Source organism: Lipomyces japonicus (assembly GCF_038497905.1).
Source record: "Lipomyces japonicus strain CBS 7319 unplaced genomic scaffold V1514scaffold_52, whole genome shotgun sequence".
Taxonomy (NCBI): Eukaryota; Fungi; Ascomycota; class Lipomycetes; order Lipomycetales; family Lipomycetaceae; genus Lipomyces; species Lipomyces japonicus.
This window is the reverse complement of record NW_027117864.1, coordinates 54,610-76,847: the sequence shown is the minus strand read 5'-3', so window position 1 is coordinate 76,847 and position 22,238 is coordinate 54,610. Positions and strand designations below refer to the sequence as shown.

General features: G+C 43.4%; 13 protein-coding genes and 1 non-coding gene across 14 annotated transcripts; 7 read left to right on the top strand and 7 right to left on the bottom strand.

Moving 5' to 3' along the window:
* Nucleotides 1–323: 323 nt before the first annotated feature.
* V1514DRAFT_t94 lies at nucleotides 324–396 on the top strand. Its single transcript has one exon. It is a non-coding gene; the product is annotated as a tRNA-Lys (tRNA).
* A 2,132-nt stretch (nucleotides 397–2,528) lies between these two features.
* On the top strand, nucleotides 2,529–5,674 carry V1514DRAFT_298385 (OPT oligopeptide transporter protein-domain-containing protein). The gene is made up of 2 exons (XM_066925485.1): nucleotides 2,529–2,962; nucleotides 3,017–5,674. The coding sequence occupies exon 2, from the start codon at nucleotides 3,017–3,019 to the stop codon at nucleotides 5,594–5,596; it is 2,580 nt and encodes an 859-aa protein (XP_066781381.1). The 5' UTR covers nucleotides 2,529–2,962; the 3' UTR covers nucleotides 5,597–5,674.
* A 99-nt stretch (nucleotides 5,675–5,773) lies between these two features.
* V1514DRAFT_336768 (uncharacterized protein) lies at nucleotides 5,774–6,548 on the top strand. Its single transcript, XM_066928589.1, has 4 exons — nucleotides 5,774–5,879; nucleotides 5,945–5,994; nucleotides 6,077–6,108; nucleotides 6,245–6,548. Exons 1-4 carry the CDS (start codon nucleotides 5,840–5,842, stop codon nucleotides 6,369–6,371), a joined length of 249 nt encoding a protein of 82 aa, XP_066781380.1. The 5' UTR covers nucleotides 5,774–5,839; the 3' UTR covers nucleotides 6,372–6,548.
* V1514DRAFT_336766 (6,7-dimethyl-8-ribityllumazine synthase) lies at nucleotides 6,462–7,330 on the bottom strand. The gene is made up of 3 exons (XM_066928588.1): nucleotides 7,199–7,330; nucleotides 6,968–7,133; nucleotides 6,462–6,906 (listed from the first exon to the last, which is right to left on the bottom strand). Exons 1-3 carry the CDS (start codon nucleotides 7,242–7,244, stop codon nucleotides 6,504–6,506), a joined length of 615 nt encoding a protein of 204 aa, XP_066781379.1. The 5' UTR covers nucleotides 7,245–7,330; the 3' UTR covers nucleotides 6,462–6,503.
* Nucleotides 7,331–7,384: 54 nt separating this feature from the next.
* Nucleotides 7,385–8,274, bottom strand: V1514DRAFT_322077 (nucleophile aminohydrolase; the record flags this gene model as incomplete). Its single annotated transcript, XM_066926094.1, has 3 exons — nucleotides 7,385–7,862; nucleotides 7,911–8,040; nucleotides 8,100–8,274. 3 exons carry the CDS (start codon nucleotides 8,272–8,274, stop codon nucleotides 7,385–7,387), a joined length of 783 nt encoding a protein of 260 aa, XP_066781378.1.
* A 171-nt stretch (nucleotides 8,275–8,445) lies between these two features.
* V1514DRAFT_336760 (uncharacterized protein) lies at nucleotides 8,446–10,106 on the bottom strand. The gene has a single exon (XM_066928587.1). It carries the CDS (start codon nucleotides 9,908–9,910, stop codon nucleotides 8,924–8,926), a length of 987 nt encoding a protein of 328 aa, XP_066781377.1. The 5' UTR covers nucleotides 9,911–10,106; the 3' UTR covers nucleotides 8,446–8,923.
* A 194-nt stretch (nucleotides 10,107–10,300) lies between these two features.
* On the top strand, nucleotides 10,301–11,435 carry V1514DRAFT_298379 (ketose-bisphosphate aldolase). Its single transcript, XM_066925484.1, has 2 exons — nucleotides 10,301–10,486; nucleotides 10,539–11,435. The coding sequence occupies exons 1-2, from the start codon at nucleotides 10,395–10,397 to the stop codon at nucleotides 11,332–11,334; spliced, it is 888 nt and encodes a 295-aa protein (XP_066781376.1). The 5' UTR covers nucleotides 10,301–10,394; the 3' UTR covers nucleotides 11,335–11,435.
* Nucleotides 11,325–12,737, bottom strand: V1514DRAFT_336756 (chaperonin 10-like protein). Its single transcript, XM_066928586.1, has 3 exons — nucleotides 12,546–12,737; nucleotides 11,666–12,480; nucleotides 11,325–11,613 (listed from the first exon to the last, which is right to left on the bottom strand). The coding sequence occupies exons 1-3, from the start codon at nucleotides 12,590–12,592 to the stop codon at nucleotides 11,414–11,416; spliced, it is 1,062 nt and encodes a 353-aa protein (XP_066781375.1). The 5' UTR covers nucleotides 12,593–12,737; the 3' UTR covers nucleotides 11,325–11,413.
* A 93-nt stretch (nucleotides 12,738–12,830) lies between these two features.
* V1514DRAFT_348861 (P-loop containing nucleoside triphosphate hydrolase protein) lies at nucleotides 12,831–14,228 on the bottom strand (the record flags this gene model as incomplete). The annotated part of the gene is made up of 4 exons (XM_066929349.1): nucleotides 12,831–13,455; nucleotides 13,521–13,928; nucleotides 13,985–14,108; nucleotides 14,171–14,228. The coding sequence occupies 4 exons, from the start codon at nucleotides 14,226–14,228 to the stop codon at nucleotides 12,831–12,833; spliced, it is 1,215 nt and encodes a 404-aa protein (XP_066781374.1).
* A 240-nt stretch (nucleotides 14,229–14,468) lies between these two features.
* On the top strand, nucleotides 14,469–16,484 carry V1514DRAFT_179880 (WD40-repeat-containing domain protein). Its single transcript, XM_066924592.1, has 6 exons — nucleotides 14,469–14,701; nucleotides 14,758–15,067; nucleotides 15,126–15,358; nucleotides 15,422–15,744; nucleotides 15,823–15,904; nucleotides 15,973–16,484. The coding sequence occupies exons 1-6, from the start codon at nucleotides 14,644–14,646 to the stop codon at nucleotides 16,182–16,184; spliced, it is 1,218 nt and encodes a 405-aa protein (XP_066781373.1). The 5' UTR covers nucleotides 14,469–14,643; the 3' UTR covers nucleotides 16,185–16,484.
* On the bottom strand, nucleotides 15,764–18,626 carry V1514DRAFT_336748 (Bestrophin, RFP-TM, chloride channel-domain-containing protein). The gene is made up of 2 exons (XM_066928585.1): nucleotides 17,232–18,626; nucleotides 15,764–17,175 (listed from the first exon to the last, which is right to left on the bottom strand). The coding sequence occupies exons 1-2, from the start codon at nucleotides 18,479–18,481 to the stop codon at nucleotides 16,242–16,244; spliced, it is 2,184 nt and encodes a 727-aa protein (XP_066781372.1). The 5' UTR covers nucleotides 18,482–18,626; the 3' UTR covers nucleotides 15,764–16,241.
* Nucleotides 18,627–18,766: 140 nt separating this feature from the next.
* On the top strand, nucleotides 18,767–20,558 carry V1514DRAFT_336747 (uncharacterized protein). The gene is made up of 2 exons (XM_066928584.1): nucleotides 18,767–19,190; nucleotides 19,267–20,558. The coding sequence occupies exons 1-2, from the start codon at nucleotides 18,789–18,791 to the stop codon at nucleotides 20,458–20,460; spliced, it is 1,596 nt and encodes a 531-aa protein (XP_066781371.1). The 5' UTR covers nucleotides 18,767–18,788; the 3' UTR covers nucleotides 20,461–20,558.
* V1514DRAFT_336746 (uncharacterized protein) lies at nucleotides 20,503–21,020 on the bottom strand. The gene is made up of 2 exons (XM_066928583.1): nucleotides 20,869–21,020; nucleotides 20,503–20,751 (listed from the first exon to the last, which is right to left on the bottom strand). Exons 1-2 carry the CDS (start codon nucleotides 20,962–20,964, stop codon nucleotides 20,617–20,619), a joined length of 231 nt encoding a protein of 76 aa, XP_066781370.1. The 5' UTR covers nucleotides 20,965–21,020; the 3' UTR covers nucleotides 20,503–20,616.
* A 503-nt stretch (nucleotides 21,021–21,523) lies between these two features.
* Nucleotides 21,524–22,192, top strand: V1514DRAFT_336744 (uncharacterized protein). The gene is made up of 4 exons (XM_066928582.1): nucleotides 21,524–21,688; nucleotides 21,787–21,806; nucleotides 21,880–21,930; nucleotides 21,992–22,192. Exons 1-4 carry the CDS (start codon nucleotides 21,598–21,600, stop codon nucleotides 22,103–22,105), a joined length of 276 nt encoding a protein of 91 aa, XP_066781369.1. The 5' UTR covers nucleotides 21,524–21,597; the 3' UTR covers nucleotides 22,106–22,192.
* Nucleotides 22,193–22,238: the final 46 nt, after the last annotated feature.

The following is a 22,238-nucleotide window of genomic DNA, read 5'->3' as shown; positions in this document are numbered from 1 at the left end:
GTTGAAAAAGCGGTGGTCTTGAGTGTCTGGACCCCGCTGGCAAAGGGCACACTGTGTGGGGTCTGGCAATTCGGCCCGATTGTGAGATAACAGCCGCTCTGCAGAATAACGAGCCGTTGTTGGCATATGTGCCAGCGAGAGTAGGTGTGCTGCTTCGGCAGCATAAGCATTCCACTTATAGAGACGAGTCACGGCGCGCCAGCGGATGCGCCCAGTTTTTTTTTTTTTCTCTTTTTTTTATCTTAACTAGGACACTTAGGTGCCCCTGTAGTCACGTGATAGTGCTTAAGCTAAGATAGATTTGATTTAAAAAAGTTTGTAAGACCCGGCTAGCTCAATTGGTAGAGCGTGAGACTCTTAATCTCAAGGTTGGGGGTTCGAGACCCCCGTTGGGTGTATTTTTTTTGGATTAAGATCAAAATACAGTACTTTTTTTTTTTAAAACTTCAAAAGGATATTAGCGACTATATTTATTAGAAACAAAATAAATGATAAAATAAATGAATGGATAAAAGGTTAATTAATAGAGTGCGTACAATCCAGCGAAAATAAGACGAAGCGAGGAAAAAAAGAAAGAACCACTGCAAAACAAAGCACTTAACTAACTAATAGATTGAGCAATAATAGTTACAATGTATTTAACCCGGTCAAGCATCAATGGTTTTTTCGGATAGGGTAGCCGCTACAGCGAATAAACTGAACAAACGTAATTCCTTCACATGCTAGTTAGTTGTTTAGTTTGCCTTCCCTATTACAACGTTATTGTAATATGAACTCCAAGTTAATGCATTATGTTGGATATTTATAAATGACTACGCATAAACATATATAATGACACATCACTGCGTGTTATGAATGTATTAAGAGTTAAATTAAATTTAGGAGAATGGAAAAGGAGGGCAACGAAAGCATCTCCAAGCAGAATATTTTGTATCATAGTTCTGATTAAGTTATTAGTTCACTCGTTTATATGTATTTATTTCTCGTTCTGTTCCATTCGTAACACTGCGTTAGCAAGACTGCATACATTACAGTATCTCCAAAAAAATTTTAATCTTTATGCATTTTTGATTGCTAAATCTCACATGAATTGTCACCTAACACCTTGCTTCCATCTTCTATCTTTCACAGTAAAAAATAACTGAATAGTTTCATGTGTACTTAAAATAAGGAATAATAATAACAATAATAATCTTCTATTTTTCCCTTGGAAAGCACTGTTAGTACCCACGTGCAATATACCTACAGTTATATTGACAAATTTATTTTTTAAATTTTTTTTTTAGAAGCTCATATGTTTCAATTACCGTAGTTGTTATGCCGGAAAAAAAACATGATGATTTATATGAACGCGGAAGTTATTTTAATTAAAATTTGACAATAGGCGGCCATAACTGGAATAGTTGCAAACTTGTATATAATAATGCTAATGCATTTGCATTTCCGACTAAAGAAATGTTTTTCAAATGCCGGCGCATTGGCCATCAATATGCTTTAATAAGCTTTTATATAAAGCTTATTGTTGTCGGAAAAGCTTGCAAGTGAATTAAAGCATGCATGTATGTTTATAATATTCATACATTCTAGAAAATAAAAATAATTTCAAATTAAATATATACCATGATAATGAGCAGTTTAAAATAATTTGTTGGATAACCGAATAAAAAATTGAAATTAAATCCGCCATGAATATAAGGGTAAGTTATAACAAACAAGGAAATAATGTACCGCAACTCAAAAAGCTTGGTTTGGTTTGGCTTCTTGCTTCGTACCCGTGCGAGTCATTTGTTGAAGTCGAACTATACCCGCCCAAATAACGAATATTTAGTGTTTATAGTTAAGCACTACCAAAGATGTGATTGTTATTATCAATTGGATTTATAGTTGGCAGATTGTCTCTGATTGATCTGATACAGTATTTCAATTAAGAGTCAGATTATTTTTACCTATTTAAAATACATTATTTTTTTGTTCAACCATGAACCAAAGATTTTTTTTGGCTACCAATTACAGATGGCGGACAAATATAGGATACTGAAAGTCTGGAAAGAACAATAATAAAATTAGCATTACTGCATCTTCAGCAGACAAAAAAAAAAATATACCGTAAAGTACGGTACCGGTACATACTTGTGAACCTGACTTCAACTTCCGGCAAATGGAGTCGGTCTCAGTCTCAAAAGATGATTCAGATTCACATTGTATCCGCAGCATACGTAACTTTAGATAATTTAGAACTTGCGCAATCAGTTGTTGGCTAGCCTATATATAGCCTAGCTAGCCTGGCTTGTATACAATTCCAAAAGTTTAGTTTTGGTAATGGTACTTTCTGTTTATCGCATGCGTACATACCACTTTGTCTTGAACCGGTTTGTGCATTGTGCATTGCCGGTTAGGGGCGCGGCCGCTGCTTTTGTATTCGTACGCATTCGCCGGCCAACACAACAATAAACTTTAAACTTATAGTATAAAAAGCTTATTGTAATCCAAGAGCTTGTACCTGAATTAAAGCATGCATCTATATGTTTGTAAACGTTTCATAATTTGAAAAATAAAAATTATGGAATTATTATAAACTAAATATATAGCATGATAAATAATAATAATAATAATAACTATAAGTTATATATTTGAAAGTTGAAATAAAGCCTTCATGAATAATAAGCTATAATATACTCGAATTAAGAAAATATATCCCGCATGAAAAAGCTTGGTTTGTTTTGCTTTTTTGCTTCCGTACCCGTGAGAGTTTCGGTACACAGGTCCGAATACTCGACCGTCCGTCATGAAGTCGAATTGCCCGTCCAAATGACGAATATTTAGCGTTTATAATTAAGCACTAGATGAATTTTTCATTATCAACCGGATTTATGGTTGACAGGTTGGAATATAAATCTGTAACCATGTTTCTGATTGATTTGAATTGGTATCCTCAGACTCTTAATCATTTTTTTTTGAATAGGTACGTTGCTTTTTTTTCAACTGTAAATCCAAGGTATTTGGCTAACGATTACAGATGGCGGACGAAGTAGAGTACACGGAGTCTGAAAAGAACAATAATGAAATTAGCATTACGGCATCTTCGGCTGAAGAAAAAGATAAAATCTATCGCCGAATTCGGGAGTCCGATGATTTAAAAGATCTTTTGAATGAAGATCTTGATTTTTTGATTGAAAAGTTTGCGACGATTGATGTTGACACTGCAATTGTTGTGCTTACCGAAGCAGTCGATTATCATGATGACGATGTGAATTTCCCAACCCAAACCATGAACAGAATCAAGCAACTGCTTCAGTATTTTAGCCAGCCAGAAGATGAGCCTTTTAAAAATGAATTTTTTCTGCTTGAAGATTATCAATTAGATTTAAGGCTGGCTGCAACATTGATCAAGTATCACTCTCCGTACCCAGAAGTGAGAGCAGTATGTAAGCCTTTTGATGACCCGACCATTCCAGTCGAGACTTTTCGCGCCTATTTGGTTGGCTTTTTTTGGGTTGGATGTGCTTCCTTTATCAATGAGTTTTTCTGGTTGCGTCAGCCCAAGATTACATTGAATTCGACGGTTATCCAGGTTCTGACGTACCCGACCGGCAAGTTTGTAGCCCGGATCTTACCTCGCAAAACGATTAGAATATTTGGGCGTGAATTCACGATAAACCATGACATGCCGTGGACTTTTAAGGAGCAAATGTTAGTGGCCATCATGGCTAATGTCGGCTTGGGTGGAACAGATTTTTTGAATTATGCAACCACAATGAAATTGTCAATGTTTTTTGGACTTGACTATATTGGATACGGTTTTGTGTGGTTGATGAATTTTTCGGTGCAAACATTTGGCATTGGAGTGTCTGGCATTTTGCGACGGTGGGTTGTTTATCCAACAAAAGCAGTATGGCCGACCGCGCTGCCAACCTTACAACTCAACAAGACGCTTTTATTGCCAGAGTCAAAGAAGCCGGTTCATGGTTGGACAGTCACTCGTTATCAATTTTTTTTTTGGGCTTTCGCCAGTACGTTTTTATACTATTTCATTCCAGATTACTTGTTTACCGCGCTTTCGACGTTCAATTGGATAACGTGGATCGCGCCCAAAAACAAGAACTTGGCGTTTGTCACCGGATCAAAACTTGGTATGGGTTATAATCCACTTCCGACGTTTGACTGGGCAGTAATTAACTACACTCTTCCATTGTCGGTTCCGTTCTATACTGCCGCAAACAGATACATTGGCGTTCTGGTTTCTGGGCTCGTCATTATCGGATGTTTTTTTTCCAATTATAAATTCACCGGGTATGTTCCGATTAATACTAGTGGTGTATACGACCGATATGGAAAAACGTATAATATATCGCGCGTGTTGACGCCCGATCACACGCTTGATCCGGCAAAGTACCGTGCATACTCGCCGCCATACGTTTCGGCTGGTAATTTGGTTTACATGGGCGCGTCGTACGCGCTCATGACGTTTTCGATCGTTTATGTGATGTGGGGTGAGTGGCCATTACTTGTGGAAGCTACGCGTGGACTTGTGAAAAGCTTGCGAGCGCCGAGTAAGTCCAACTACGAGAATCACAAAGACCCGATATCAGTGATGATGTCTAAATACCCTGAAGTTCCGGATTGGTGGTTTTTTGTGATTTTTGTAATTAGTCTGGTTGTTGGCATCATTGGACTGCGATGCTACCCGACTGGTACGCCAATTTGGGCGATTATTATTATGGTTTTGGTCAGCTTGTTATTGCTAATCCCAATCGCAGTCATGTATTCGGTTACAGGGTACATGGTGGGGCTGCAACAGATGGGAGTGATTTTGGGTTCGTACATGGTGCCTGGAAATGCGATCGCAAACATGATGTGCAGGGCATATGGATTTAACATTGACGATCAAGCTGACTCGTTTATTTCGGATCAAAAGTTGGGTCATTATGCAAAGCTGCCACCGCGGGCCGTGTTTCGGGCTCAGATTTCGGCCACGTTGATTCAGGTGACCACAACGACGGGTGCGCTGCAGTTTCTTTTCACCGCCGTACCCGACCTGTGCAGCTATACGCAGGCGGCAAGATTCGTGTGCTCGTTCCCGCATCAGCTGTACTCGGACACGCTTTTGCTTGGTGTTGTGGGCCCGTACCGCACATTTGACGTTTTGTATCCGATTCTTAAGTGGGCGTTCTTGATTGGCGTTTTAGCAGGCGTGCCTGTGCACTATATCCGCAAAGAATTGATCAAGCGCTATGATTTTTTTCAGTTTGTGCAGCCGGTCGTGTTCCTTGGTGGGTTCGTGCGATGGGGTTCAACATACAACCTATCATATTTCACAGGTGGGTTTTACATGTCCTGGATATTCATGTATTACATTCGCCGGCGCTACCTTGCGTGGTGGACAAAGTTCAACTACGTGTTGTCTAGCGCGCTTACTGCTGGCGTGGCATTCAGCGGGATCCTGATCTTCCTTGCATTGCAGTATCACCCAAAGAAGTTGAAGTGGTGGGGCAATGATGTAAGCAGTGCTGGTGTGGATGGGAAAGATGTTGCTACGTTGTACTCAGTGGATGCTGAACATCCATATTTTGGATTAGCGGATGGACAATGGAAATAAGTGTATAGATAGGTAGACCTTGAAAAGTGTTTTTAATATTCTGCGTGTTGTCAATAGAGAACCAGTTAAGTTAGTAGGCAAGGCATTGCATAAGCAAGGGGATCGTACCCATATAGTTAAACTTCTTGTCACGTGCTGCAGGCGGCGATTGACGTCTCCATCAATATGAACCAACTTGTTGCAGACTGATTGAAAATCTAAAACCGGTTGAATTTGATTAGGATTTTTTTTTTAAATTATCATATGGCGAGAGGTGGGAAATTAACCGGACTTCAAAAAGAAGGTATGTGTGAGATGTGTGAAATAAAATAATTTTGAACCTTCTTCTAATTTGATTGTTTTTCAAAGTGCTGAACTTGTACCGGGCCGGCTTACGAGCCATTCGCAAAAAGCCAGAGGTAGAAACCAGTTTATATATTTTTTATGGTAAAATATTGTTATTCATTTATTAATTGAGGGTTGTTTTTTTTTTTGGGGTAGCAAAACAGGCATAATTTTTACATTTTTCAACGGTAAGTTTGATTTGAATCTAAACAAAAAAAAGTATGGAATTAATTATGATTTCACCATCATCATTGTTTTCCTACAAAAAAAAAAAAAAAAAAAAATTGCGAAACCTGATTAATTTTTTACAAAAAAAAAAAAAAGTCGTCAATTTGATGAACATCGATCGATTTCAAAATCAGATTTTGCCACGATTGAGTATCTTGTTCGACGAGGTGGCCGCACTCTTGAATTATACTCATCAAACGGTGTTCAGAACGTGAACGTTTAAAATCGGTTGTTTTTACTCGGGTTTTGGTTTTTTTTTTTTGGGGGGGTGGGGGTACATACACATAGATATTGCATGATTAAATAGTGAAGAATATTGAAAAAAAAATTTGTTGTACATAATATGTTATAGTTATTAATTAAACTGACCTTGATTCCACAACTTGGTCTTAACTCCCATCTCAACCGCGGCTTCACCCCAATCTTCACCATGATTATGACCGGTCGGGGTTAATCCAGCACGAGCTAATGCCTGCTCGTCAGTTAAGCATGCCAACACGCCAAAGATGACGGGGATGCCAATGTCGACCTGGATCTTCATCAACGCGTGAGAGACGGCATCGGAAATGTATTCGAAATGCATGGTTTCGCCCTTGATTAAGCAACCGATCGCAATTATGGCATCGAATGGTTTCGTGGACGCAGCCGTAACGGCTTGATTGTTGCCAGCGTCGGATGACGACGATTCAAGAAGCAAATCGACCGCACCGCTGGACGATGCGTGTGCGGATGATTGAATCTGTGAAGCAGCGTAGAGCCTAAACAGGAACATTGTTATAAAAAAAAATTTGTTTTGCATATGATTTGTTTAAATCTTACCTGCTTACGGCAAACGGAAGCTCATATGATCCCGGGACGGTCTCAAGAACGATGTTTTCCTTCTTAACCCCAAGACCATCAAGCTTGTTTAAAGCACCATCAACCAAAGCATCGATAACTTTGGAATTCCATCGGGTTTTAATAATTCCAATTCGAAGGTCAGAGCCTGCACAAATTAGTCATCTGGTTGACTGATGATAAGCCGGTGCTGTTTTAATCAATCAAACATACCTGAAATGGTCGACGCAATATGTCCCGGTCCTTTAATCGAAGTCATTACAATCTTTATTTGACTATGAAAATGTAGTCGAGGCAGTGATGGAGTTTGGGCTTCTTAAATGAGAATTCTACAAGAATGCGTAAGCCGCACAACTGAGCAACAATTAATAACACATTACAAAAGTCACAATTTATTTATCAATTCTTTTGAGTGCCGTAGCCTCGAATGTCCTTCGCAAATCTCCAGCTCATGTGCTGGCATTTCACATTCTTCTCGATCGTCACTTCGCCGTCCAAGCTTACCTTTGCGACCGAGTACTTGTCCAGACTTCGCGCGTCCCGATAAAACAAGACCTTCATGCTCTCGTCAATCGCGGCCCTGGCCTCAGACTCGGTCACTTTTTTCTCATCACCTTGATCCGAAACAAGCTTGCGGAGCAACGGTATTGCAAGATATGCGCCATACCCGGTGGCGAGCGATGGTGAACTGAAGGTCACGCCCAAGAGATCGACATAGGCAAGGAAAGCTGATCCGTCATCGTTCTTGCCCGCTACCAAAACTGCGTTCCAAAGTGGATCGAGCTTGCTGCGACGATTGTAGAAAACACGGGACAGATACTCGTACACGTGAGGCGCCCGCAAGTGGTGACCGTCATGTTCGTACTCGTCCTCGATACTTTCCGATATAAGTAAACAATAAACCTCGTCATTAAAATAAACTTACATTAAGCGTTCGAGTAACTCCTCAATGTATTGCAAGTCTGAAACGTCACCGCTGATGCCAACAATAGTCTCCCTGCCAACCTTGATCAGTCGTTCCTGATCCGTAAACCTTGCAAGAGAGCCATATGACGCTAGAGCAAAAACACAATCAGCCTACTAGTTTAAATAATCCAAAACCAATTTTACTCACCCAAGTTATCCGCTGCCAACATGACACCGTTGTCATACTTGAGCGCAATAACACTAGTACCGGTGATGGACGGCTGTTGCGTGCGCGCATGTGGACCTGCATTGTGAATCGCCGCATTATATGGTCCGTATATATCCGAACGAGGACGGCCCCAGTGCTCTTGATGATGATTCATGATTTGTATGCGTGAAATGTTTTGCTGATGGTTTGCAAAACGTGTGGTGCAGTTGTGGATTTGTATAAGGATGACCCAGAAGTTCGTTACGAACGGCTGCCCGCGCGTACCCTTGCCCCAGGACTGGTTTACTCTACCATTGTACGATATACAAATAATTCTACAATCCCATTTAAAGCTATTTAACGTCTCCGTCTTGTTTAGCTACCAAGTAAGCCTTTTCAGCTTTCCAAGCATACGGGCTTGAGCTGGAAAACAATAGATTGAGGTCTTCCAAATGGCGATTTGCAGTTTCTATCGCAACATGAGCCATAATGCGCAACTATTCATGATTCAACTTACCGATATAGAACAGATAAATGGAATGATTTCATTGATCGTGCCACCGGTAATCGAAAACGCGATCGTGGCCAGAGCCGTGCCTTTTCTTTTGCTCGACAAGATAGCGGGAAAATTTCTGTAGGGTATACCCAGCTTTTTTTTTTTTTAATTATTTCTTTGTTAGATGCTACGTTTTACAAAGTGGAAATTAAAAGATGCATACCACGTTGTGAGCCAAGTGGAGCCGTACACAAACGTGTAACAGTACAACACGGTAGCCGCGGTAGCCACGCCGGCCGCGTACTGCAGTGTCTTGTGCGCACTTGAATCAGCATACACTTGGACCTGATGAGACAGCACGCCTCCAATAATGAGCATGACACCCATGAGCAAGCAACCCACAAGCATGAGCTTTCGCGTGCCAACGTGATCGGACACGTACACGGCAAGAACCAAGGAAAAAAAAATATGCAAAGAAATTGCATCCGGCCATGGCAAACATGGACGGCGCATATGTGACCATGAAGTCAATGCCGGTAAACTTTTGCATGATTTGCACTCCTGCGCCTAAAAGTACGCGGCGGCAAGTGTGGAACCGGTCTCTGGTGAAAATCATGGAATAAAAAGTGTTTGTGGCCGACGTGGCAGCTTCGAGAGTGATGGCGTCAATAATCTCATCAAGTTCGTGCTCGATCTTGCCAGGGTCGGCATCGATCCTGGCCCGGTGCAAGACTTGCCTTGCATGATCAATCTTGCCAGTTCTGGCCAGATGCCTCGGAGATTCAGGGAAGAATGGAATTGCGATTAGGATAAAGATTAAAAAACCTGCTTGAAACGCGACAGGGAATCTCCAAGCAAACGACAGACTCTGACGCTTGACGCATACGTATTCGATCCAGTATACAATAATCTGGCCAATGATGGCCAGTGCAAACTGCGTGGCCACAAACGCGCCGCGCAGGTGAGGATCAGCCAATTCTGACGTCCAGATGGGCACGACCGTGTTGAGGTGGCCACAGCCGACGCCGCCAATGATGCGGGCGAAAATAATCCACGTGAAGTTTTGGGCCGAAGCTTGCAAGGCAGCTCCGAGCAATGCCCAGTAGCAACCGAGCGCGATTGTTTTCAACCGGCCGACAATAACGGCGCCGACAGCAAATCCGAGGAACCGGATCCGACGTGCATGAGTTGCAAGTAGTCCTGGTTCGTGTTGACCTGGCTCACGCAGCTGGCATCGTAGCCGAAAAACACGATGGCCGTGCCAGCCAGGGCCAGGATGGCATATGTCATGGACCTGCCGGTAAGGTTGAGGCATCTCGGCGGCGAGTAGTCGTCCGGAACGAACTTGGCAAGACTCGACTCGCGGCCGAATCAATGGGTTGGCACCGTGAACTCATGGCCGTCGTCGTGCTCGACGTGGGCTGCGTAGCCGGTTTGGTTTTCTTTGTTAAGACTCATGGAACGTGTACTACAGTGCTATACCAGCCAATACTATCTCTATATAAGTAAAACTCCTCTGCCGTATTATCCAGTAAATAAACGTGGAATATAATCCGACCGAAATGCCGAAGAAAGTGAAGGCCAACCCATCTGCCCCGCATTATTTTTGATTGTTTTCCGATATTCATTCAATCAACGTGGGTTGGGGTTTAGGGCTGGGGCCGGCGTTATCCCCGCGGGTTTCGATCTTGTCGCGGCCTTTGCCCGACACCGGCGGCACTTATTTAAGGCCGCAGTTCGGCCTAGCAATGGTGCGAATGCATCTTGTCATTGATTAAGTATTGCAATTAGTTTTCATAATGACTCTCGAGGAATATCCATACAACAACCGGACATGGCAGATCTTGAACGCTGCTGAAGAGGGCGGCTACGCGGTGCCTGCATTTAACTGGTAAGCGACGACAGAGACAAACACATGGTCTTATTCTAATATGGAATCGCAGTTACAACACGGAGGGCGTGCTTGGTGCGATTCGTGCTGCCGAGGCCCTGAACGGGCCTGCGCTGGTGGAGATCTTCCCGTGGTCAATTCATTTCCATGGACCGGAATGGATCAAGTTCGCATCGGATGCGTTGCATAACGCAAAAGTACCAATGGCGTTGCATCTTGATCATTGCACGTTGGAACAAGATGTTTATCGCGCGTTGGACTTGCCGTTTGATTCCATCATGGTCGACGCGTCCTCCCACGATCCGGACGAGAACGCCAAGTTTGTGGGCAAGATTGTCGAGCTGGCCAAGGCCCGCGGCATCACGATCGAGGCCGAGATGGGCCGCATCGTTGGTGGCGAGGATGGCGTGCCCACGGTTGACATGGAGGCACTCTACACCGAGCCCGATTTCGCGGCCGAGTTTTTGCAACGAACCGGCGTGCACTACCTTGCGCCGTCGTTTGGAAACGTGCACGGTCCGTACCCGCCCGGTGGTCCCGAAAAGTACTGGCAGTTGGACAGGTTGCGAAACATTCGTGCCGCCATCCCGAGGCAGACCAAGTTGGTTTTACACGGCGCGTACCCAGTCATTGACGATCTCTACAAGGAAACGGTCGCGATCGGAGTTCGCAAGGTCAACCTCAACCGAAACTTGAACGACCGCATTACTGATTTCTGGAAGGAGAACTTGGGCAAGACTGAACTTATCGGACTACAAGAAGGCGCAGTCAAGGCTTTCCAGGAAGAAGCTGAGAATAACCTTAGGCTTTTGGGAGCTGCCGGCAAGGCCACGCCCAAGGCCAAGTAAATTTATAGCAAACAAATATAAACTTGTAATGTATATTCTTGTCCAGTTGAACCTTATTACTACCACACTGGAGCAAAACTTAATCAAACACTATAGCAGCCTTGATGGCGGTTTTGTTTCGAATAGCTTCAAGACATTCGTCCCATTGATCAAGTCTGTAAGTCTTGTTGACGATTCCCTTCACATGGACCTTCGGATGCGGCCCGTCAAGGTAATTAATCGCAGTGGGGAACATGTACGTTTCCGAAAACGAGCCCAAAATCGTAATCTCGTCGCCAACTTTTTGATCATTGGGTTAGCATTATAGATATTGCAATATTATTATACGTACAGATTTTAGTTGGCGGCCACGTGACCCTGGCGGCGTTGCTGTAGACGCCATAGACCACAAGCTTGCCTCCCCTGCGCACGTAGTTGATGGCATCTTCCAGGATCTTGGGTGATCCTGTGGCCTCGACCACAATGTCAAACCCGTACGGATTTTCTCGTTTTAGCAGTTCAAACTGTGCTTGCGGCTGCTTGCGGTCCAGCTCGACATAAACGTCGGCAGCGTCCAATTGCTTGGCCAGCTTCATTTTGGAACCGGCGTTGGCAGCCAGCACAACGTGGCAGCCGCCGTTCTGTCGCAGCAACTGAGCCAGCACGAGCCCGGTTGGCCCGGCACCAAACATGAGCACGGAAGCGCCGAGGTCAGGCCTGATTTTTTTCAGGCCATGAGCCGCGCATGACGCCGGTTCGAGCAGCGTTGCATCGACAGACGACAAGTGCGTGATTTTGAATACCTTGCCAGCAGGGTATGCAGCGTATTCCGCAAACGCTCCATCCAACGTCACGCCGTGAGCGTTAAAGTGTTCGCACAACAATGGCTTGCCACGTCGGCAATAGAAGCACTCTCCGCACAATTCAGAATTGTCAGCAACAACCTTGTCACCCACGGCAAACCCCTTGACCGCGTTTCCAAGCGCGGCCACGTTGCCAACGACTTCATGACCGGGAATCAATGGGAACCTGGCAATGAACTCGCCCTCGTGAATGTGCAGATCGGTTCCACAAACGCCACAGGCAGATACCTTGATCAAGATATCGTTTTCACGTAGTTTAGGCAAAGGCACGTCCACGACGGCATGGACCAAAGGCTGCTCGTACCTGCACATGACAAGACCATTAGTCAGTTTATGACGACCAGGACTCCAAACAGCAAACAACCATACCGGAGCGCCTTCATCGTCTTTGGCAGTTCAAACGGAATACCAGACATTGTTGTCGATTGCTTGTAACGAAAATTGTCTTGTTGGTTTACGTGATTCTACAAGGAGCACAATGTAACGAATTTAAATCACAGCACTCTGTATCTGCATTGATTGTGACGTCGTCGGCCGAATTGTTGCTGCTGCTGATCCCTGACACTGACGGGCAGCCCTAACCTCCGGGGTAATAATAAACAATGGACACGCCGGGTAACATGGGGAAAAGTTTATATTACATTATCTACTCGTCTATGAATATGCTTTCCTCTTCTTCCGCTTCGGCCCCGACGATGACGACGATTCCTCCCGCTCAATGTCCATCAGAACTTCGCGTCTGATGTTGGAAGTTGATTGCAGGTAATCCCGGATCACCATGTTCTCCGTCACGTCGTCGTACGTTGTCATTTGCTGGCCCACCCGCTTTTCAATGGCCTGGATCCGCACAACGTCGTGCTCCGTCACCAGCGAGATGGACTCGCCTGTTCGCCCGGCACGAGCTGTTCGACCAACCCGGTGAATGTAGTCATCCGGGTCGGCTGGAATGTCGAAATTGATCACCATTTGTACAACCGGAATGTCCAAGCCTCTGCTGGCCACGTCGGTCGCCACCAAGACCCGGGCTGCTTCAGCCCTGAACCGGCCCAACGAGTCTATCCGTTCTCGCTGCGCCAGTTGCGAATGCAACGCCGTGACTCGAAGCCCCATTTGTCGAAGCATTCGTCGGATTACTTCTGCAGTTGACGTCCGGTTCACAAACACGATGGCAGATTTTTTTTCATTTGTCGGCAGTTCAAGCAGTGCTGCCAAGTACGCCTCTCGCACATGACTAGGTATAAACAAATACCGCTGTGACAAGCTATCCGGAATCGATATCCTGCATAACCAAAAAATGTTAGAATTAGAATTAGAATTAGAATTTTTTTTTTTTTAAATACTTACGCCTTGTTTGAAAGTTCGTGAACAAACAGTTCGCTTGACGACTTGCCGTCCTTGATCCGCATCACAGAATCCGTAATGGTAGCCGTAAACAGCAATGTCTGTCTTTTTTTCGCACCCGGTAATATGCCCATGCAATCAGTCATGTCATCAGCAAACCCGGGCGTGAGTAATCGATCGGCCTCGTCCAACACCAAAAACTTGGCCAACCGTAATCCTGCAATGGCTTCTTCACCACTACTGCGAACATGATCAGCTAATCTTCCAGGGGTTGCAATCACAATGTGCGGCCGGCGTTGTAGTTCTAGTGCTTGAGAGATCATGTCCATGCCGCCCACCACCACGGTTTGTCGTAAGTTCATTGTCGCGCCCAATGCTGCAAACTGTTCGGAAATTTGTAACGCAAGCTCTCTTTAAAAAGTAATCGTGTTAAAACCTATACAACCTTGTTCATGTATTAAACTTACCTGGTAGGTGTTAAAACTACTGCAAACACTCCAAACGGATCTTCGGACAGTTTCTGCAGAATAGGCGCTGCAAATGCTATGGTTTTACCAGATCCTGTCCTCGCGCCTCCTATGCAATCCTTTCCTATATAGAACCTGGTTAATTATTAAATCAATATATATATAGTCAAAAAGAAAACAACATGCCTTTTAAAATCTGTGGGATACATGTGGTTTGAATCTGTGATGGCCGTCGAATTGCCATTGATGAAAGAGATTCCACTAATGATTTGGACAACCCCAACGATTCAAACGTTGCAGGCTTTGAACTCTGCTTCAAACTCGACATTTATTTTATTTCTTGTTTCCTCTTTATTTAATTTAAAAAGTTTTAAAACCAAATCAACCACTCTACTTTATTTAGTTCTTTATCATTGAATTTTCTTTCTTTTTTTTTTTTTTTTTTGCTGGTTCAAATTAATTAAATTAAAACCTTAAAATGCAACTCAAGTTCCCCTTTTTTTTTTAGCCTCGATGCCATTAAAGCTTTCGAAAAGATTGATTTTCAAGTTATAATTATATACAACATGAATTATAAATGGCAAACACATGCCACTGAAGTAATTCCTTGTATTGAAAATATATAGCAATTGGTAGTTTTTTTTTTTTTTTTTTTTTTCATGGATCTCACCAAAGTTGAAGTTGGTATTTTGAACCTTCGCTTGAATGCCGGCATCGGTACGTTGTGACCTCTAACTTTCCAAGTTATCGATTTAACCAATGACCGGAAACAGATTTTGTTCAAGTTTTGCCCGAAGAATTAAACCTGTTGATTTTTGCGTACTTGGACGATATTCGAACCTTACTAGCGTGCTCGGCCGTATCAGCACCGTGGCATGACATTGCAAACTCACAAAGGTTATGGCGGCGCAAGTTTCGTGACGAGCCAAATTATAATTGCAAGCCAACTGGTGACAAAATAATTGACTGGAAGGAACTTTATAAAACAAGGTTTGTGCTTGAACGACGATGGATGCACGGCATCGTCGAACCAAGTCATCTTGTTGGTCATGAAGATAGCGTGTATTGTGTTCAATTTGATGAGTAAGATGACACAAGAACGACAATAAAAAAATTATTAACTAACGTTGCAACAAAATAGTATAAAGATAGTGACGGGGTCGAGAGATCAAACCATTCGTGTATGGTCGACAACTGACCATAGTCAGATTCAAGTTTTACGGAAAGCCAATCAACATGAAATCGGACACGACGGATCAATTTTATGCTTGCAATATGACGAAAAATTGATGGTATCAGGGTCTAGTGATTCTACATGCATTCTTTGGCGCCTGCCTGGGTTTATTCCGTTTCGGCAGTTGACACATCACTCTGGTAAAGACACGTACCTCTAAATCCTTGTGCCGGATCATTCTGACCTTTTATTTTTTCGAGCAGGTGCGGTACTTGATGTTGCAATCTACGACAGAATCGTGGCCACATGTTCAAAAGATGGTTTCGTGTGCGTGCTCGATCGGGATCAAGAATTTGAAACCAAGTTTTGGTTACCAGCATGCCGCGGTCCCGTAAACGCGATCGACCTCAAACATAACGTGCTCGTGTCAGCTGGTAATGACGGATTGGTTAAAATTTGGAACACAAAATCTGGCAAGTTGATCAAGACCTTGATCGGTCACAAGCGAAGCCTGGCATGTGTTCAAATCAGTGATGACTTGAAATTCGTGGTTAGTGGTGGCAATGATGATTCAATAAGAATCTGGGTACGATATTTTACATTATAAAAAAATTGGTTTCTATTTTTTTATTTTTCATTAACAATCAATTTTTTGTACTTTTAGGATGCCAAACGGGGGACATGCTTGCGCGTGCTTCAAGAACATCAATCTCTTGTTCGTTCGCTTCAATTATCAGGTAATAAATGTAAGTTTTAAAAAAAAAAAAAAAAAAAAAAAAAATTTTTTTCTCCCATGATTAACATTACAACTCAGTAATATCCGCAAGCTATGACAAATCTATAAAAATTTGGAGCATGGAAACGTTTCGGCTGATGCTCGATTTTTCAAAATTTCATGGTAGCTGGATTTTCGCTGCCAAGACTGATGGCAAACGCATCGTGTCAACTTCGTTCGGCATTAATCCAGTAATCCTTGATTTTTCGCAAGGATTAAATCAAGAATGCCTTGCATATTTATGCGATTGATCATCTCATAAACCTCTTTTAGACGTAAGTATTTAGTATGCTATTAGTCTTAAATACCTAAATCATTCGTGCATTCGCAAGTGACGAAAATATTTCTTCAGCATCTTTTTCACTTGTGTTGCTAAGTAATGACGGAACTGATTGCTCGGCTTCTTCAAACTCTTGTTCAAATTCAGCATCACCATCGACTAGTGTTCGCGTCGTATCACTGGTCGAATCGGTTTGACTTCCCAATTTCTTGTTGCCAGAAACCAAGATGGGCGGTGTGGGTGGGATGGTATTGATTTTGATTGAGATTGGTGATATCGGTGAATCCTGCACGACGCCGTCTTCGTCATGTTCAAAAATTGTTTGAGTCAATTTCGTAGCCCGTCGTTTGGACAGTGATTTCGATACGGATGGTTCAAGCGCATTGCTGGGTGATGGGTTTTTATTACTGCTGGTTGCAGTTGCCACGCCGGATAACTTTTCAGATTGACTCTCAACCGTCAACGATTCTTTCACTGACTCTGACCCAGTTTTAGACACGTTCGTGGAAGTGGGGGATGATTTTAACTTGAACCGTAACGATGGATCATCAATACTCTGTTGCAAAATTCGATGCATGTCCGACACGGCCAGGTTATCCATGCAAGTCTTGAAACTGCCATCAAACACGGGCGCCAGCGGCTTGTTCAACGGACTGTCCATCCATTCAATCGAGTTTTTATAGGGCACGTTGGACAAGACCATGGCGATCTCGACCGAAATATTCTGGCAGTACCGATCCAGGTCAAGATCGTTTGGATCGAACCCGAACGGGTTTTCGATTTCCAATCCGATCGCTGCCAGCCCAAGGATGACGTAACCAGCAATGAACGTGGCTGGAATGGCCACCCATTCTAACGTGGGTACTAATTGGAACGGCAGGGCAAGAACAAAGATCCATGCTAGTTGATTACACAAAATGTTATATGCCAGCGGAAGCGGGGTCCGTAAAATGCGTTCAGTACTATAATGTACATTAGCCATATATTTTTTTTTTCTCTTTTTTTGGTAAAAACTTACCCCGTGAGTACATCGGTAAAATTGTTAATCTGAGCGTAAAAAAACGTAAGATCGGATGGGGTCAGCATGCCTTGCTCTCTTTGCAATTCTCTAACGTAATAACCCAAAAACTGAATAATCTCTAACGGCAGGTTGCCGTGAATAATGGTAGCCCTTGAAAGCCGGTCATCTCGATCAGCCAGGTATTCATATAATTTCGGGTTAGCCGGGAACCATGATTGCAAGCTTTGATTAATTATGGCACGCAAATCTCCGCTGAGCAAGTTTGTGTTTGTTCGATGAAGCGATGTCGATCTTGATCGCTTAAGTTCTGGCTTTGAAAATGATGATTGCTGTTGTTGCTGTTGTTGCTGCTGTTGTTGTGATACGGCCCCTGACGCTTGCAAGATCTCACTGGCAGTAGCCAACCGTTCGAGTTCAAGTTCATCTGTTTGCCGACGTTGAATTTTTCGTTTGGCTTCAAATTCGGCCAATTCAGATCGCTTGCGCGCGTACGTGGGCAGATAACGCACATATGGTTTCAAATCATCATAGTCCGTGCCCAATTCTTCACGCAGGTGATGCTTTAAAGCTATTGAAAATCCAGTCACCAATCTCAGGCACGTGATCTTGGCCATCGTGTCCTGCTTTTCAAACCCGGCCCGCACAGGTAATTGAAACCACACAAAACGAGCAAAACTGCGAGCGGACCCGTGCAATTGGGCCCAATACTTGCGACCTTCATTGTACCGCTCGTACGCGGTGTTGATCCTAAACGAAAGCGACAAGCCGGTCACGAAACCGAGCATGGTGATGAGAATTGAAGACACGCCGAGCGAGTGCTTAAGTTTGGACACGGTCGTGATAATCACGCCCCAGGACAACACGACAAATAATTGCGGCAGCAACTTCCAAAAGATGGATCCTCGAAACCTGAGCGCGTAGGGCAACGATGACCGGGCAAAAGGATCATCATGAACTTTTGAGTTTAAAAACTCATGAATCTCGGACTCAAACAGTAATTTTCTAAATTTCCATTTGGACTGTCTGTTTGCGTTGTCGTCGCTGTCACCATTAGCTTTTGACTTTGCATATCGTGGTTGCTGCTGTTGCTGCTGTTCTCGCTGTTGTTCAACAAAGTTTGACAAGCTGCAGTCTTCTTCATCCCTCATGTAAAACATTGACACATCCTTCTCATCGGTCTCTGACGCGTCAGTGAAGTATCCAGACGCCGAGAAGTTCGTCGTGGAGCGTTGCAATGGATGGTCCATTCTAGCGTTTGCCCATTAAAAAAAATGACTATACCCAATATCTATATTTATATATTCGTCTTTTTTAACTGGACAAGCAACGAATCACAAGGCACCTGAAGCCAGTGAGTACAGTTCTCTAAATATTGATTTTTTTTTCCTCAACTGTGCCTCATCTCTTGCCTTGCCAGCCCAAAACTATATTTAACTAACTATAGTCAAGCCCGGGTAACTAGTTGCCTTTACCCGGCCGGACCTTTTAATGAACACGTCGAATTGAAAGGTTGATCGTGTTAAATTATTTATCAATACTACAGTTTAAAAAAATATGATTTTACGGTCAAAAATTGCTGTGATTGTTGCCTTGAGTTTACTGGCGCATTTCACGGATGCGACCGAGCCGTCTGCTTCATCTTTCTCGGCATCAGATTATCTAGCCAAGGCCGATTCGCTACTTAGTCAGGGCCAATTTCAGGACGCAATTAAATATTATGATAATGCGGTCAAGTCCGAACCAGATAATTACTTGTCCATATTCAAGCGTGGCGCAACGTATCTGTCATTGGGCCGGTTGCAGCCTGCCCTGGCAGATTTTGATCGCGTGTTGGACTTAAAGCCGGAATTAGACGCTGCCAGGATGCAGCGGGCAAGGTTGCGGTTAAAGTTGGGACAATGGCAAGGAGCCAAGGACGACTTTGCGAATACGTCCGGGCAACAACAGGTTGAGCACGTAAGTCGCATTAATACGCATTAGGTTGCAATATTTAATGGCACGAGAACCAAATAATTAACAGTTGTCTGTGAAGGTTAAACAAGTGGAAGCAGCTGAGCAAGCAGCAGCCGATGCAGCAAGAGCCAGCAGTGAAGGTGATATTGACAGTTGCATTGGGTTTGCAACCGAAGCCATCACCGCGGCGCCGGCGGCCATGAACTTGCGAGTGATCCGGTCCGATTGCCGATTGGCCAAGGGTCTGATTCAAGAAGCCGTGGCCGACTTGACTCACGTGGTAGTCACCAGCCCGTTGCAGGCCAGCACGCACGTGAAAATTGCCCGGTTGCAATTCGCATATTTGAACGATCGCGATCGTGCTTTGGCCCAGGTCAAAAAATGTTTACATTACGATCCAGATGCGGCAGAGTGCAAAAAGACTTTTCGGGAGTTTAAAAAGCTGGACAAGGACATTGTTAACGCGACCGAGTTTAAAGATGGCAAGCGCAAGAGACAGAAGCAGCAGGTCGACGACGAGCTGCTACCGGTGCTAGCCCGGATCGAAACGGTGACTGCTGACATTGAGAAAATTTATGGCATTAAGCCCGGTGCGGAAAAGGAATTGCAAGCTGATTATTTGGAATTAATTTGCGACGTGTTTTATGACTTGAAACTATGGGATCAGGGCAGCAAGTTCAGCAAGCGATTGCTGCAAGCCAGGCCGGAATCGCTTGTCGGACTCTTATTGGAAGCACGCGTGCGCTTGAACAGGGACGAATTCGATTCAGCCATTGAATTGTTAACCGAGGCGAACCAGCATTCCGGTGGTCAAAACCAGCGCGTCACAAGCCTGTTACATGAGGCCCAGATTTTGCAACGCCGGGCCAGTGCAAAAGATTATTACAAAGTGTTGGGCGTTGACAGGCACGTATCTGATAAGGAAATCAAACGGGCGTACAGGTCCAAAACAAAAGAATTTCATCCTGACAAATACCGGGGTGATTTAAAGCCAGATCAGGTGGAGAAGAAAATGGCAGAGATTAATGAAGCATATGAAGTATTGTCAACCCCGGAATTAAAAGAAAGATTTGATAATGGTGATGACCCTAACGATCATTCGCAACCGGGTGGTAACGGCGCCGGCCATGGAGGATTTGGTCAGCAGCATCCGTTTTTCAGACAATACCAGTACGGCAGCGCCGGTAGCGGCGGTGGTCGACAATATTATAGACAGCAACAGAATGGACCCGGAAGTGCGGGCAGCAATTATGGATTTAAATTCCACTTTTAAGTCTGGGTGGGGAGGGAGGAGTTTAATGTTATCGTGTAAAAAAAAAGAAGAGATAATTCTTGTTAATATATACATAAATATTTACATAATGTACAAAATCCGTGGTACTGCGCATAAAACCAAAAAAAAAAAAAATAGACAAAAACATAAAGAAATTCATGAATTTTTGCGGTCGACAGGTTGAACCGATTCGTACTCTTTTTGCAACCGTTGTTGAAGTAACAATTCATCGATGCGATCTTTCTTTATGCGTTGACGTTCAACATCTTTCACAACTCCCTGGTACATTGTCTGTCATAAAATCAATCACGCCAGGGCCAAAAATTTTATGGACAAGTAAAAAACTGGTTAGCCATACATTTATTCATTTTTCCGTCAACGACTCCAACATGTTGGCCAAGGGTTTACCTGTTGTTCAAGTTCTTGAATATAGTGCACGCCATAAATAATGCCAACCGTCAACACGGAAACAGTGGCAAGCGTGACTTTTGAAGCTGTAGACATCAATTAGACTCGTTCTTTAAATCAATTAGCTTTTTTAAACTGTTTGCAGAGGTAATTGCATCGCGTTGGAACGTTAATGGAACGAACGCTTTATACAGAGTGCAAGCTTAGTCATCATTACGGATTTGTGATCAAGTAACTACGATCGTCAATTACATGCCAGAAATAAAACCATCAAGAAAATACACCAAATATTTAAAAAAGATACACTAGGTTAACACTAAAGATAATGCTCAACTTGTGTAAAATTTTTTGTGCTTAAAACTAATTCAAGTTCAAATCGCATAGCAAGCTAGACTGTGCTTTGACTATCGAAATGGTGACATACTATAGTGATACTAAACAACCCCAAGCTGAGATCATTTTCCGTCAAGCTAATAAAGAGAGTCAGTCCCTAGCAATTATGAGCGGTAATGGATAGGCCCAGTCTTATGAATAAACGGTTTCAAGCAGAGGGACTCTCATTGCGCCCAAGACGTGGATTGCAGTTGGCCCTAACCCCATATAGTGCGGGAACTTATATGGCTTCGGGCCATAAGTTGTATACATGAATCAGGTTTTTTTTTTTTTCCACTTTCGATTTGCGGAAGCCAACAGTATATATATAATACGTCTCCGCCGGTGAGAAAGTAAATGGGCAACCTGATGTCATCAAGTTTTGCACCAGAGTGTAACAAGGCCAAGAAGAAATACGACGAATGCTTCAATGAATGGTACAGCGAGAGTAAGCAGTCAAGGCAAACCCGGGGGCATTCCACAATATTGTGGTGGTGATCAGATTATTACTTTTATTATTGCAAAAGTTTACTAACAATAAGCTAGAATTTTTAAAAGCCAAGAGTGTAAGTGGAATTTAATTAAAATGCAGCAATACGGAAAGGATCAAAATCTAACTCCGGACCCCCGGGAGGGTAGACCACGAACGAATGTGAGGAGTTATGGGAAGAATACAAGGAATGCCTTGGAGTAAGTTTGTACATTTTTTTGATTTTATAAATTATCTAATCTTATGTTTTTTTTTTTTCAGAAAGCGTTAACGAACCGGGGTATTAAAAATATGCTGGACAAGGCACGAGACGACGCGCCGTTCGAAGTTGGCGGCCGGACAAAAGAAGAATTGGAAGACAATACCAAAAAGTAATTGGAATCCTGTAAATAATTAATGTATATATGTATAACTGGATAGTATAACCACGACAAAATTAAAACCTGATGATTTCAATTTAAACTTCTTCATTACGTTATGTAGTAGTCATCCGGGGCGAGTACGCAGA

Excerpts from the sequence above, each read along its gene's own strand:
- V1514DRAFT_298385 (XM_066925485.1), top strand. The coding sequence starts at position 3,017 with ATGGCGGACGAAGTAGAGTACACGGAGTCTGAAAAGAACAATAATGAA.
- V1514DRAFT_336768 (XM_066928589.1), top strand. The coding sequence starts at position 5,840 with ATGGCGAGAGGTGGGAAATTAACCGGACTTCAAAAAGAAG. Across the intron at positions 5,995-6,076 it reads CCATTCGCAAAAAGCCAGAG|CAAAACAGGCATAATTTTTA; the intron begins GTAGAAACCAGT and ends TTTTTGGGGTAG. Across the intron at positions 6,109-6,244 it reads AATTTTTACATTTTTCAACG|TCGTCAATTTGATGAACATC; the intron begins GTAAGTTTGATT and ends AAAAAAAAAAAG.
- V1514DRAFT_336766 (XM_066928588.1), bottom strand. The coding sequence starts at position 7,244 with ATGACTTCGATTAAAGGACCGGGACATATTGCGTCGACCATTTCAG. Across the intron at positions 7,134-7,198 it reads TATTGCGTCGACCATTTCAG|GCTCTGACCTTCGAATTGGA; the intron begins GTATGTTTGATT and ends TAATTTGTGCAG. Across the intron at positions 6,907-6,967 it reads CTTCCGTTTGCCGTAAGCAG|GCTCTACGCTGCTTCACAGA; the intron begins GTAAGATTTAAA and ends GTTCCTGTTTAG.
- V1514DRAFT_336760 (XM_066928587.1), bottom strand. The coding sequence starts at position 9,910 with ATGCCTCAACCTTACCGGCAGGTCCATGACATATGCCATCCTGGCCCT.
- V1514DRAFT_298379 (XM_066925484.1), top strand. The coding sequence starts at position 10,395 with ATGACTCTCGAGGAATATCCATACAACAACCGGACATGGCAGATCTTG. Across the intron at positions 10,487-10,538 it reads GCGGTGCCTGCATTTAACTG|TTACAACACGGAGGGCGTGC; the intron begins GTAAGCGACGAC and ends ATGGAATCGCAG.
- V1514DRAFT_336756 (XM_066928586.1), bottom strand. The coding sequence starts at position 12,592 with ATGTCTGGTATTCCGTTTGAACTGCCAAAGACGATGAAGGCGCTCCG. Across the intron at positions 12,481-12,545 it reads AAGACGATGAAGGCGCTCCG|GTACGAGCAGCCTTTGGTCC; the intron begins GTATGGTTGTTT and ends TGTCATGTGCAG. Across the intron at positions 11,614-11,665 it reads GTGGCCGCCAACTAAAATCT|TTGGCGACGAGATTACGATT; the intron begins GTACGTATAATA and ends ATGATCAAAAAG.
- V1514DRAFT_179880 (XM_066924592.1), top strand. The coding sequence starts at position 14,644 with ATGGATCTCACCAAAGTTGAAGTTGGTATTTTGAACCTTCGCTTGAAT. Across the intron at positions 15,068-15,125 it reads TATTGTGTTCAATTTGATGA|TATAAAGATAGTGACGGGGT; the intron begins GTAAGATGACAC and ends GCAACAAAATAG. Across the intron at positions 15,745-15,822 it reads ATGATTCAATAAGAATCTGG|GATGCCAAACGGGGGACATG; the intron begins GTACGATATTTT and ends TTGTACTTTTAG.
- V1514DRAFT_336748 (XM_066928585.1), bottom strand. The coding sequence starts at position 18,481 with ATGGACCATCCATTGCAACGCTCCACGACGAACTTCTCGGCGTCTGGA. Across the intron at positions 17,176-17,231 it reads TTTACCGATGTACTCACGGG|TACTGAACGCATTTTACGGA; the intron begins GTAAGTTTTTAC and ends TGTACATTATAG.
- V1514DRAFT_336747 (XM_066928584.1), top strand. The coding sequence starts at position 18,789 with ATGATTTTACGGTCAAAAATTGCTGTGATTGTTGCCTTGAGTTTACTG. Across the intron at positions 19,191-19,266 it reads GGCAACAACAGGTTGAGCAC|GTTAAACAAGTGGAAGCAGC; the intron begins GTAAGTCGCATT and ends TTGTCTGTGAAG.
- V1514DRAFT_336746 (XM_066928583.1), bottom strand. The coding sequence starts at position 20,964 with ATGTCTACAGCTTCAAAAGTCACGCTTGCCACTGTTTCCGTGTTGACG. Across the intron at positions 20,752-20,868 it reads TTCAAGAACTTGAACAACAG|ACAATGTACCAGGGAGTTGT; the intron begins GTAAACCCTTGG and ends ATTTTATGACAG.
- V1514DRAFT_336744 (XM_066928582.1), top strand. The coding sequence starts at position 21,598 with ATGGGCAACCTGATGTCATCAAGTTTTGCACCAGAGTGTAACAAGGCC. Across the intron at positions 21,807-21,879 it reads AATTTTTAAAAGCCAAGAGT|ACCACGAACGAATGTGAGGA; the intron begins GTAAGTGGAATT and ends CCGGGAGGGTAG. Across the intron at positions 21,931-21,991 it reads AATACAAGGAATGCCTTGGA|AAAGCGTTAACGAACCGGGG; the intron begins GTAAGTTTGTAC and ends TTTTTTTTTCAG.